This window comes from Scyliorhinus torazame, chromosome 4, assembly GCF_047496885.1.
Source record: "Scyliorhinus torazame isolate Kashiwa2021f chromosome 4, sScyTor2.1, whole genome shotgun sequence".
Taxonomy (NCBI): domain Eukaryota; kingdom Metazoa; phylum Chordata; class Chondrichthyes; order Carcharhiniformes; family Scyliorhinidae; genus Scyliorhinus; species Scyliorhinus torazame.
Window position 1 is genome coordinate 224,018,925 of NC_092710.1, and position 12,790 is coordinate 224,031,714.

The 12,790-nt window shown below is 41.9% G+C and overlaps 1 protein-coding gene across 4 annotated transcripts in view; it reads right to left on the bottom strand.

Annotated features, from left to right (window-relative positions):
* Positions 1-1,107: 1,107 nt before the first annotated feature.
* The window catches only part of dcbld1 (discoidin, CUB and LCCL domain containing 1), a 193,371-nt gene continuing 181,688 nt past the window's right edge, over positions 1,108-12,790 (bottom strand). For all 4 annotated transcript variants that reach the window (XM_072499405.1, XM_072499403.1, XM_072499402.1 and 1 more), the window contains 4 exons: positions 12,278-12,365; positions 11,717-11,760; positions 3,904-4,023; positions 1,108-3,409 (listed from right to left, as the gene is read on the bottom strand). In XM_072499405.1, coding sequence (XP_072355506.1) covers positions 2,937-3,409; positions 3,904-4,023; positions 11,717-11,760; positions 12,278-12,365 — 725 coding nt within the window. In that variant the 3' untranslated portion in view covers positions 1,108-2,936. The remainder of the gene's footprint in view (positions 3,410-3,903; positions 4,024-11,716; positions 11,761-12,277; positions 12,366-12,790) is intronic.

Consider the following 12,790-nt stretch of genomic DNA (forward strand, 5'->3'; position numbering starts at 1 on the left):
GGGGGGCTGCCGATTGGGGGAATCATGGGTTTGAGTCGGGGAGGATGGTTGTGAGGTTCCGGGGATGGAAAGAGATAAAGGATTAAGGAGGTGAAGATACGGTTTCTGGGAGGGCGGTTTGCGAGCTTGGAGGAGCTGAGCGAGAAGTGTGGGGTGAAAGTTTCAGGTACATGCAGGTACGGGACTTTGCAAGGAAGGTCTTCCCGACCTTCCTGATCGCACTGCCTCTTCGTTGTTGGAGGTGGTGCTGTCAGTGTGGAACGGAGTTGGAGTCAGTGGGGGGGGGGGGGGGCGGGAAAGAGTTGGAGGGGAGTATCGTCTTGGCGATTTACAGCAGGCACTTGGAGGATAGGGTGATCGTGGAGGGAGTTAAGGCTAAGTGGGAGAAAGAGCTTGGGCGCCTCTGGGGGAGAGATTGTGGTATGAGGTGCTGCGGATGGTAAACACCTCAACGTTGTGTGCGAGGCTGGGGCTGATACAGCTGAAGGTTGTGTACAGGGTGCACCTTACAAACTCTCGGGTGAGCAGGCTGTTTCGAGGGGGTGTAGGATGTCCATAAGCGATGTGGGAGGGGCCCTGCGAACCACGTACATTTGTTTTGTGCCTGCCCGAAGCTGGAACGGGTTTGGAGGACAGTTGAACCCCAGATACTCCTCAATCACCTTCCCTATCTTTTCACAGAAGCTCCGATCCACCAACAACCTATCCACCCTCAGCTCCAGCATCCCCCCGCCCCCCTCCCCCCCCCCCCCCCCCCCCCCCCCCTCTATCAACCTCTCCTCTCGTGTCTCCTCCAAAACACCAGTTGAACTGCCTGAAAACACTTATGATCTACGTTCATATAGTCTGGGAAAAGTAATAGATGCCATTTGCCTCTCGTGGAACTTTATCCCAGTGTCATTTAAATAGCGTAGTCCTTTGCTGAATTCAACTAAATTTGATCTGTAATGCTCTTGTAAAATTCATAGTTGCTGTCAGTTATTAAAACAAGTATATTAATTAAAATAGGATCCTTATGTTTCTCTTAAAAACCTACTTCATTTTGAATAGTCTTGAATTACCCTTTTTCTATTGATAGGAATGTCACAGAAAACGTCAAAGTTATGCAGTTATTAATAAAGTTTTTACTGTACAAGAGTTTTATAATTATACAATATAAAAGCATTCAGTTTGTAAAGGAAAATTGTGCTAGAAACAAAATTTAAATATATATTTACATATATATCTAGACTGGTAGCCTGACTATTATGTGAACTGATCTTGACTGAAGAATCTGTTGGGACTGTAGCTTCAACAATCAGGGGAGGGAGGGACAAGAAGAAAAATAAACTAGTATGCACCGTCTTAATTATCCTATTATCATAGAATTATCATAGAATTAACAGTGCAGAAGGAGGCCATTCGGCCCATCGAGTCTGCACCGGCTCTTGGAAAGAGCACCCTACCCAAGGTCAACACCTCCGCCCTATCCCCACAACCCAGTAACCCCACCCAACACTAAGGGCAATTTTGGACACAAAGGGCAATTTATCATGGCCAATCCACCTAACCCGCACATCTTTGGACTGTGGGAGGAAACCGGAGCACCCGGAGGAAACCCACGCACACACGGGGAGGATGTGCAGACTCCGCACAGACAGTGACCCAAGCCGGAATCGAACCTGTGACCCTGGAGCTGTGAAGCAATTGTGCTATCCACAAGGCTACCATGCTGCCCGTAGAACCAAAATATTGAAAAGTATGTGAATAGGGCAGGTCCATTTGGAATGTTCCAAAACCAATTAGCCTTTTAACATACTGAGGAAAACAGCGACTTTGGGGAAAGTTGCATTGAGTTGCAATGATGGGACATTACTTTTGCAGGACTTGGCAGATCGACAGGATGGGAAAACATTTTTAAAACTGAAATGAAGACTAATGAACACAAAATATTGTTCTCCGACTTTTTAAAGAAATGAAATACCTCTAGTTAATATCATAGTTATAAACATGTTTTTCAGCAGCCTTAGCACTGTTACAGAATAACATCACACTAGTGAATGACCATTTAAAATCAAAGTTTAGCAAAGATAGACTGTGTTGAATTTGAAGCTAAACTAAACTTCACATTTGTCGGTTCTTTTGAAAACAGCTGTTACTTTCAGGGAAATTAAATTGGTCAGATTTAAACACTGCAGTAAGAATACTGTACACAGTAGTTGGTATTTAACTATTAAATAAGTAATTAACAGCCAAGAGAATAGCAAACTGAATACTTTCTGCATGTTTACAAACTGCTAACTTCCATAGGTAATCTAATGAACCAACAATCAATTGTGACACCAATCTATATTAGCGCATACGTTACGAGAACAAAGCAAACTTCAAAACTCTTTCTTTCTATTTACCAATGATGAGTAAAATTGAAAAAGAAATCTCTTATGAAACATAGGTTTTACATAGTAATATTTCACCCTTTAACAGCAAAGGATAATTAAAAATTTCGAACTATTTCCATTTCTTAAAGTTCTTGTAATGCACTGGTGCGAATTGCAAAAAAAAACAAAAATCCACATTTAAATCTACTATTCTGAATAAGCAAAAGCATGTAACCAATCTCCACTTTAAGAGCATCTCACATATCAAATTGCACAGTGTTTTAAGCAGCATATTTATGCCAAATAAGGCATGGAACATACATGTGTGCAACTGTGTACACTTTTTTTGTAACATTTGCCAGTTAACCAGTCTTTATGTTAAGTTTACACAATGCCAGAAATTAAAATTTCAGTCTTGCAATAGTTTGGTGATGGCATGCAACTACCACATTTTACCCAAATACTCCACTTTGGTTCATTCTTATTCCGTGATGATGAGCAAAGTCTTGAATTATCTGTTCACAGCTTTAGGGGTTTTTTTGGATGCCAGAATCGTTTCATCGACAAAGGCAAAAAAACTCAATTACCACAAAATCCGCCAACAATCAAAGTGCTGTTACTGACTGGCTGATCATATTCTGCCTTGCCATTCTTTGAACTGTAAGTAATACCTTGTGGTATTTGATAAAATACACGACTTGGGTGTAGTCCATTACTATTCGGAATGTGTTCAATGTGAGAACTAGACACTTGAGAAGACAAAGGTATTTTTGTTAAACAGGTCACTGCTACAAAAGTTTCTTTTGTACTTGGTTTCTTTCTTGTAGAATAACTCAGGTGCTGCACTTTTTCAACGATTGGGGTTGCATATACTGGTTCCTGATTAGTTAAAGGTTCCGCGTATTCGTGTTGGTTTTGAACAAGCGGGACGACGTAATGGCTCAGGGAATCCGTTGGAACAGTTCCATCGTCATCTTCTGTGTCTATTGGTTTAAAGGTAGAGCCCTTTCTTGCCACTCTTACTGTTCCAACCATTACAGACGGCTGGTAATCTTCAAAATAAAGGACAGATGAAACATGTCAGTTATAGCTTTAATCTTCCGTCATTACCTCACATTGTAAGACAATCCCCAAATAGATTTTAGAGCTGTTTTAATGGTTATTTGATGGGACTTTCCAGGGAAAGAATTCAGTACATTGTGTAAATAATTGCCATGCCAAAATCATAAAAGAAATATTGGGATCACTCTCAAGTTTCAGGAACATGCGGTAAGAAGTACACAAATTCTTGATGCAGAATTAGATTTCCTAGGTTCTTGCGAGTAAGAAATTATCAAACTTCAAAGAGACTGTGACCACATCTAAAATATGCAAGTGGTAGATGTGCAATATCACTTCTAATTAAAAAATAATATTTTATAGATGATGAGTGGTAACATCACAATTGTTCTGTCACAGCTTCTCAAGGTAGCTTCTTTTAAATCTGTTACAAGCTTAAGCATTTAATAATTCGCAGGATGTGTGAATTTTCAAAACTTTCTTTTACCTGATGAATCACTTCTGACGACATCAAGTTTCTGCAAGACTTCCTTTTCATGGCTGTAACTAATAGTAAACTCAGTTGATTGGTGCCTTTTGAAAGGCTGTTTGAATTGTTCCCAGCAACCTGCAATAAATCATATAAATAATGTTTCAATGGAACAGAGGACTTAGAAGCAGGAATCGTTCATTTGGCCCTTTGTACCTGCTCCGCCATTTGATAAAATCATGGATGATCTGGTTGTGGCCTCAACTCCACTTACCTTCCTACCCCTATATGCTTTGATTCCCTTGTCAATTAAAAATCTAACTAATTCAGCCATAAAAATATTCTATGACCCAGCCTCCATCACTGTCTGGGAAGAGAGAGATCCACAGACCTGTAACTGCTTAGAGAAAACATTCTCCTCATTCCCATCTTAAATGGTAAGCCCTTGATTTTAAACTGTTCCCTAGTTCACGTCTCTCTCTCACAAAGGGAAACATCCTTTCTGCATCCACCCTGTCAATCCCCCTTAGGATCTTGTATGTTTCAATACGGTCACCTCTCATTCTTCTAAATTCCAATGGATACAGCCTCAAACCTGTCCAACTTTCTCTCACTCCAGTAATCAATTTGAGGGAACATAAATCAATGAAAGAATACTTCACAATACTGCTTGGTGGAGAAACAATTCACCAATTAGACGGTGAAATTACCAGCATTGTAATTGCCAACATAGCAGCTCAGAAGGAAGTGACAGAGTAACAATTTCCAAACTCCCAGGACCTCGTCCCGATGCAGGATGAGGTTTGTGGGTCACAAAGTCAGAATCATCAAAGATCAAGCACTTGGTTGGAAAATGGAAAGGGAGCTTATTATCTAAATGGAGAGAAACTTCAAAGTGCTTCAGTGCAGAGGGAACTGGGTGTCCTCGTGCATGAATTGCAGAAAACTAGTTATGCAGGTACAGCACATAATAAGGAAGGCAAATGGAATTTTGGCTTTGATAGCTAAAGGAATAGAGTATAAAAGTAGGGAAGTATTGCTGCAACTGTGTAGGGTGGCACGGTAGCACAGTGGTTAGCACTGTTGTTTCACAGCACAGGGCCTGGGTTCGATTCCCGGCTTGGGTCACTATTTGTGCGAAATCTGCACGTTTTCCCCATGTCTGGGTGGGTTTCCTCCGGGTGCTCCGGTTTACTACCACAAGTCCTGAAAGACGTGCTGTTAGGTGAATTGGACATTCTGAATTCTCCTTCTGTGTACCCAAACAGGGGCTGTAGTGTGGCGACGAGGGGATTGTCACAGTAACTTTATTGCAGTGTTAATGTAAGCCTACTTGTGATACTAATAAAGATTATTATTACTACAAGGCATTGGTGAGACTGCACCTGGAGTACTGTGTACAGGTGTGGTTCCCTTATTTGAGGAGGGATGTAGTTGCATTAGAAGCACTTTAGAGGAGATTCGCTAGATTATTATGGAGCGAGATTGAGCAGTTTAGGCCGATACTTTCTCGAGAAGAATGAGAGATCATCTAATTGAGATATGTATATAAGATGATAAAAGGCATTGACAAAGTATATGTAAAGTGGATACTTCCGCTTGTAGGGCAATCTAGAACGAGAGGTCACAGTTTTAGCAGATTTGAAACAGATGTGAAGAAATTACTTCTCAAACGGTCGTGAATCTGTGGAATTCACTACCCCAAAATGTGGTGGATGCTGGGACATTGAGTGAATTTAAGGAGGAGATAGAGAATGGGCAGGAAAGTGGAGTTGAGGCCGAGATTGATCAGCTATGATCATATTGAATGGCGGAGCGGGCTCAAAAGGCTGAATTTCCTGCTCCGAGTTCTTATGTTCTAAATTCACTCATTCCCCCTTCACCAACTGCTCCTTGTCCTATTCTCACTAAATTGCCGATCACCCAACTTCCCCTCCTGATCCTCATTTTAGCCGAAATCATAAACTTCTTTTCAATTTCTTCTCATCCGTTTTAATCTGCTACCCTTATCATAAAATTATGACCTCTCATTTTAAATTGCCCTATAAGCGGAAGCATCCGCTCTACATCTACATAGTCAATACCTTTTATCATCTTATATATATACACCTCAATTAGATCTCATAGAACATAGAATATACAGTGCAGAAGGAGGCCATTCGGCCCATCGAGTCTGCACCGACCCACTTAAGCCCTCACTTCCACCCTATCCCCGTAACCCAATGAGCCCTCCTAACCAAGGGCAGTTTAGCATGACCAATCCAACTAACCTGCACGTCTTTGGACTGTGGGAGGAAACTGGAGGAAACCCATGCAGAGAACACTGGGAGAACGTGCAGACTCTGTACAGACAGTGACCCAGCGGGGAATCGAACCTGGGACCCTGGCGCTGTGCAGCCACAGCCACTTGTACTACTGTGCTGCCCGTGCTCTCCTCTCATTCTTCTAAACTCAAGAGTGTATCGGCATAAACTGCTCAATATATATTGTAAATTGTTGGGGCCTGAGGACCGAACCATGTGGTACCCTACGAGTTACATCCTGCCAACCAGGACAAGACCCATTTATCCAGACTCACTAAGGAGTAATTTTCTATCATGGTCAATCTATCTAACCTGCACATCTTTGGACTTTGGGAAGAAACCGGAGCACCCGGCGGAAACCCACGCAGACAAGGGGAGAAAGTACACCCAAGGATTTGAATCCGGGTCCCTGGTGCTGTGAGGCGGCAGTGCTAGCCACTGTGCCACATGGGTCAATAAGTTATCCCTAATCCCATGTGATCTTACCTTGTATATTGACCTTTTGTGTGGCACCTTATCAAATGCCTTCTTGAAGTCCAGATATACAGCATCTACAGGATGCCCATTATCCACTTGGCTTGTTACATCTTCGAGGAACTCTAGTAAAGTAGTCGACCACGATTTACCCTTCATAAAACCATGCTGACTCTGATTGATTGCGCTTTAACTTTCTAAATGTCCTGTTATTATTTCCTTAATAATGGATACAAATTTAGTATATTTAAATTTTGAAAAGGAATTCAATAAGGTGCCACACAAAAGGCTATTGCACAAAGTAAGGGTTTATGGAGTTGGGATAATATATTAGCATGAATGGAGGATTGGTTAAAGGACAGAAAACAGAGTTTTCAGATTGGCAGTCTATTACTGTTCTCAGGATGCCACATTTGTCAGTGCTGATGCCTAAGCTATTTTAATCAATATTAATGACTTAGGTGAAGAGACCAAGTGAAATCTATCCAGGTTAACATTAATCATAATCACTAATTGTCACAAGTAGGCTTCAATGAAGTTATTGTGAAAAGCCCCTAGTCGCCACATTCCGGCGCCTGTTCGGGGAGGCCGGTACGCAAAGTTGTGAGGTGTACACAAAGACACTGCAAAGAAATATCGATAGGTTAGGTGAGTCGGCAAGGTGAGTGGAGGACAATATATGAGGTTATTCACTTTGGTAGAAGAATAGAAAAACAATGTTTAAATAATGAGAAACAATTAAATGTTGGTGTTCAGGAGGATTTGGGTATCCTTGTACAATAAACACACATTTAATATGCAGGTACAGCAAGCAATTTGACGGGGACCAACAACAATGTCTTTCATCTTCCAGATGTTAAAAAATTCCAATCCCATGCCTGGCTGTTGTCAGAAGTTGAGCCAGACCATTCAAAAATTTGGTATTGAGCCAGAGTTGAGTTTCTGACCGCACATCTATCACAAAGACTGCATACTTTCACCTCTGTGTTATCACTTGACTCTAACCTAGCCTCAGTTCAGCTGCTGCTGAAACCCTAATCAATGCCGTCGTTACCTCCAGATTCGACTGACCGACATCCCACCTTCGACAACACATAAAATTAAGCTCATCCAAGACACTAAACTAAGTTCACCCATCATGGCTGTGCTTGCTGACCTGAACCAGCCCCCAGTTTGACAACACCTTGGGCTGGATTCTCCACAGCCCCGCGCCAAAATCGCGTTTGGCACTGGGGCGGAGAATTGACATTCACGACCGAATCGCGTCAGGCGTCGCTCCGGCTGGGGGCCATTGCCAGAGGCCCACCCAGCAATACTCCGCTCCCGACCGGCTGATTTCCCGACGGCGTGGTTCTAACCATGTCTGGCCGGTCGGGACTCTTGCGCGGCGCCTGCGCCTTATGGGCGGCCAGGGCAGCGATCGGGCCGTCCGATGCAGGGGCGCGGGGCCGATCGGGAGGGTCCTTGTTTCTTCGTAATGGTCCGTGGTCCGAGTCCACCATGGCACTTGGCGTGGCCGCTGGAGGCCGCCGCTGTGCGCATGCCCGGACTCGGAACCGGAGGTGTGGGGGCCCGTATCCGCAGCCAAAGCTTCGTGAAGCTCCCCGGGTCCTTGCTAGCCCCCTGCATGTAAGTGAATCGTTCTTTATTTTTTGCATGAAACTGGGGAGTAAAACACCAGCGTTGTATGCTGGCGCGGGGCCATAGCTCCATTTTTGGAGAATCCAGCCCCTTTTCATTAAAACCCTCACCCTCATTTTCAAGTCCATCCCGGTCTTCACAACTCTTCCAGCCCCAAAAGCCTTTGAGATCTCCACACTCCTCCAATTTTGGCAACTTGGGTATCCCCAATGCATTCAACTACCTTTGCCCTGAGGAACTCTAGAATTCCCTCTCTAAACCTCTCTATTTCTCTTCCTCTCCCTCCTCTTTGAGGATGCTCTTTAAAACGTACTTCTTTGACTAAGCTTGTGGTCATACTATCCTTATATCTCCTTCTGTGACTCACTGTCAACAATCATTTTTATTTTGCTCTTATTAAGCACCTTGGGATCTTTTGCCAAGTTAAAGATGCTTTTTAACCAATGCAGTTTTTCATTCTAATAAAGAGCAGAGTCCTTCATTTGTATCAATTGGTGGTAAATTGTAAGTTCCCCTCCAAGCCACTCATCACCCTGACCTGGAAATATATCATCTTTCCTTCCCTGTCGCTGAGTCAAAATCCTGGAATTCCTTCCCTATTAGCACAGTGGGTGTATCTACACCCCCAATGGACTGAAATGGTTCAAGAAGACAGCTCACCACCACCTTTTGAAGGGTAATTAGGGATGGGCAGCGAATGCTGGCATAGCCAGCGAAGCCCACATCCCATGGTTAAATAAATAATAAAGGGCATGAATTCAAGATCAGTGAAAGATGAAGGGCGGGGTTAGGATAACTCATTTTCCCCCACAGAACGTTCTTAGGACACAAAATCCAAAATGTTAGTGGATATAGAAAACCGAGAGCAAAATGGATAAGTACTTGCAAAAGTAAACATTTAAGAGGAACGCTGAAAGGGCAGGGGTTCAATGAATAGCTCTTTCAGAAACTGGCACAGGCACGTTTCAGCTGGAAAGACTTCAGCAGAATTCTATGGTAACACACAAGTAAGGAAGTTAGTTAGGCTGCAGGTGAACATGTATTATTCAGGGCAATCTAATAGAGGAAAGACATAAAAGCAATGGGAAAGAATAGCCTAGATTCACCAGGACATCACCAGGGATAGGGGATTATCGTGGTAAATTGATTTAAGTAGTTCAGGCAGCTTCTGGTAGATTTGAAAAGGTGCAGTCTGGTTGAGGTTTGGGTTACAATGGGCTAGGAAGTGACAGATCGTTTTACACTGGTCAGCAAAACAGGAACGAGAAAACAGATTTTAAATTTGCACAAGAACTTGCATTTATAAAATCCAGTTCATGACTCTTGGATACTGCAAAATTAATCACAGCCAATTAGAAGAGCCTTGTGATCTAAGGAAATACAGTAATTTGTACACAGCAAGATTCCACAAAATGCAACTAGATAATCTGACTTTTGTAACTGGTGTTGGTTAAGGGTGAAATATTAAGGGTGAGGTTGGAAGGAGTTCTTAATACAGCGATTGGTGAGAAGGTAAAATTTTCTGGCAGAATCTATTGCTGTAGTTCATTAACTTGTTCATTAGTGATTTAGAAAGCTGTTGAGAAAGAGAAATATTGTTATGGGAAAGTTAACAAGACAATGGGATTCGATTTAGGCGACTCAAGGAGAAACTTGTGCCAAATAGCTGTTTTGTTATATACTAAGGCTGTGCACATTGCCACCAAATCTTTGAGGATCAAGGATTGTCAAATCCAGAAGAGATTTTATAAAATTACCCCAGTGGCCTATTGCTCAAAATTCCTATAACCCAGGTGAACACCCCCCCCCCCCCCCCAGCCCCATAAACAAAAATGCAAGTGCAGATTCCTTTAAGTAAAGGACTGCCAAGCTGCAAACCCAGTCCTCAAGATGTAGGCAGATTTATACTTTCACTTGGCAAGCAAACAGGCAACCAAACTGTACCAAGACACACTTACACATCCTGCCAGCAGCAAGATCAATTCACACACAAATTAGTTTAGCTGTGAATAAATTTGTCACCGATATAACGAGTCCCAAAACATATCAGAGACCAACAGAACAAAATTCCAAAATAATAGAGCCTTTTGACATGCTGGTTAGTACTTCATACTAAACAAGGTAAATGGGAACTTGTGTTTATTAATCATAACCATTACATTATTCCAAAAATAAGCAGAAAGCCAGTTACTTCCTTCCGAATGGTAAAAATACAAAACGTTTCTTATTTTACTGTGGATCACTCCTTTCAGACCTCTGTTTGTCATGCTTACAGTAGCTTTTGGTTACTTTCTGTCCTAACTGCGGGAGTTGTCGAGTACAACATGTTACTCCGACACTATAGTTGAGATCTGCATACTCAGAACTTAAACACAAATGTGCAAGTTACAGCTACACAAACTGCCCTTATATTTTTAATCTCTGCTGATTATTCTTGTTTAAATCTTCTACTTAGTTTATGTCTGCATTTTCTCCACAGCTCAATATCTTTTCTTTTTGATTTACAATCTATGCTCAGGTGGTTTCTTATTTGTGGCTTCCCAGAAATGTGAATGGTGAACACTAGCATCAGAGAATCCTAGCAACAATTATTTTAATTCCTTCCAAATATTAAGCTGATCTATTATGGAAAATGAAAGTATTTTCTCTATGAAATATGCAAACAGCAATTTTATAACTAAGAACATGCTGCTGGCTAATATTTTTTTATCTTTGTAACAATGCAGGTTTGTGGGTCACTGCAGATTTAGCAGCTTAAACTCTGGCAGCATGGTCACGTCCGAGTCATATGGCTGTGGCTTCAATTCCTTTTTCAGAGATGTGAGCATAAAATCTTTTTTAAAACTTCTTTTTTCCAATTAAGGGGCAATTTAGTGTGGCCAATTCACCTACCCTACACATCTTGATTGTGGGGTGAGGCCCACGCAGCCACAAGGAAAACGTGCAAACTCCACATGCACAGTGACCTGGGGCTGGGATTGAACCCGGGTCCTCGATGCCGTGAGGCAGCCGTGCTAACCACTGCGCCACCGTGCTGCCCCTTTGTGAGCATAAAATCTGACGGACATTCCAGTGCTGTACTGTGGGAGTGCTACACTGTCATCTTTTGCATGACACCTTAAACCAAAGTCTCAATTTTTCTCTCAAGAATATAGAAAATCCCATGATAATATTTTGAAGAGAAGATGAGTTCTACTGATGTCCTAGCCAATACTCGTCCCTCAAACATCATTACAAACATATTCTTTGGTCACCATCACACAGCTATTTGTTGGACCTTGCTTTGTGCAACCTGGTTGCGATGTATCTGACATCACAACAATGGCTACACTCCAAAATGACTGGCTGTAAGTGCTTTGGAATATCCTGAGACAATGCATGGTGCAATATAAATGCAAGTCCTGGTTTCTGACCTGCTTTTTGACTGGGAGTGCCAACAGAATCTTCTGTTTTCTTGCTGCAAGAGAAAAGCCATTATTAGAATGTTGAAAATCTAGTGCAACGGCTGTCTATGAAAATGCATGCTGCTTACATGATTTCTATGCCATATTTTGTAGGATGTCTAACTGGAGAATAGTAATAGTCAATTCTTTGTGTCTTTATTACCCCACAAAAACAAAGTTACTGAGGACTAGGTTAAAGATCTGCCTGGACCTTCAAAATGACAACATGCTCTCCGGGAGAGCTAGTACCAAGAGAGGACATTTTAAAACTGACTTGCCCATAGTTAAAATAATCGTCCACTGAAGCAAATGTTAATGCTGCTGGGAGGAGCTGAAAACCCGAACAGTAGCTGGAACATCCAGACTCTGGATGTTTATAAACATTCTTTTTTAAAAGAATGATTTATTTGCTCTTTATACAGTAACTCCCTTCAGTTAATCGACAAAATTACAGAAAAATATCTGTTAAATTTTACAACCAGTCACTTTCTTAAGCTCTTGAAAATGTTAATTTGTATGTTAATTACTTACTTTCTTAAACTCTTGAAAATGTAAATTCCCAGTAACAGTAGGATGACAGAAAGTACAATTGGAACTACAATAGCTACGAGTCTTATTCCTGAATTAAGAGAGAAGGAAAATAGGTGAGTTCATAATTCCTTCCAGCACAATGGATTTTGTGATTGGAGCTTTCCCCCCACCCCAACCCCCAAATTAATACACAAGATGGTTCTCTTGCTGAAGCAAAGTGTCCTTCAAGTAGAAACTGAACCAGCAGCATCTCAATGTCTATGTACTTACATTGTGTATTTATGTACACCCTATGTTTGTTTTCATGTATGGAACGATCTGTCTGGACGTTACGTGGAACAATACTTTTCACTGGATCAATTGCCCATAAATCCCAAAAATTGTCAATGTTAGTTGATGCAAAGTGAGGTGATTTCTGAGTCCTGAAATTTTGCTGAGGTTCGACCAGTTTGCCTGCTATAACTCTGATGGGACATGTGCAAAATGCCCAGGGAAATGAGGTGAAATCTGATT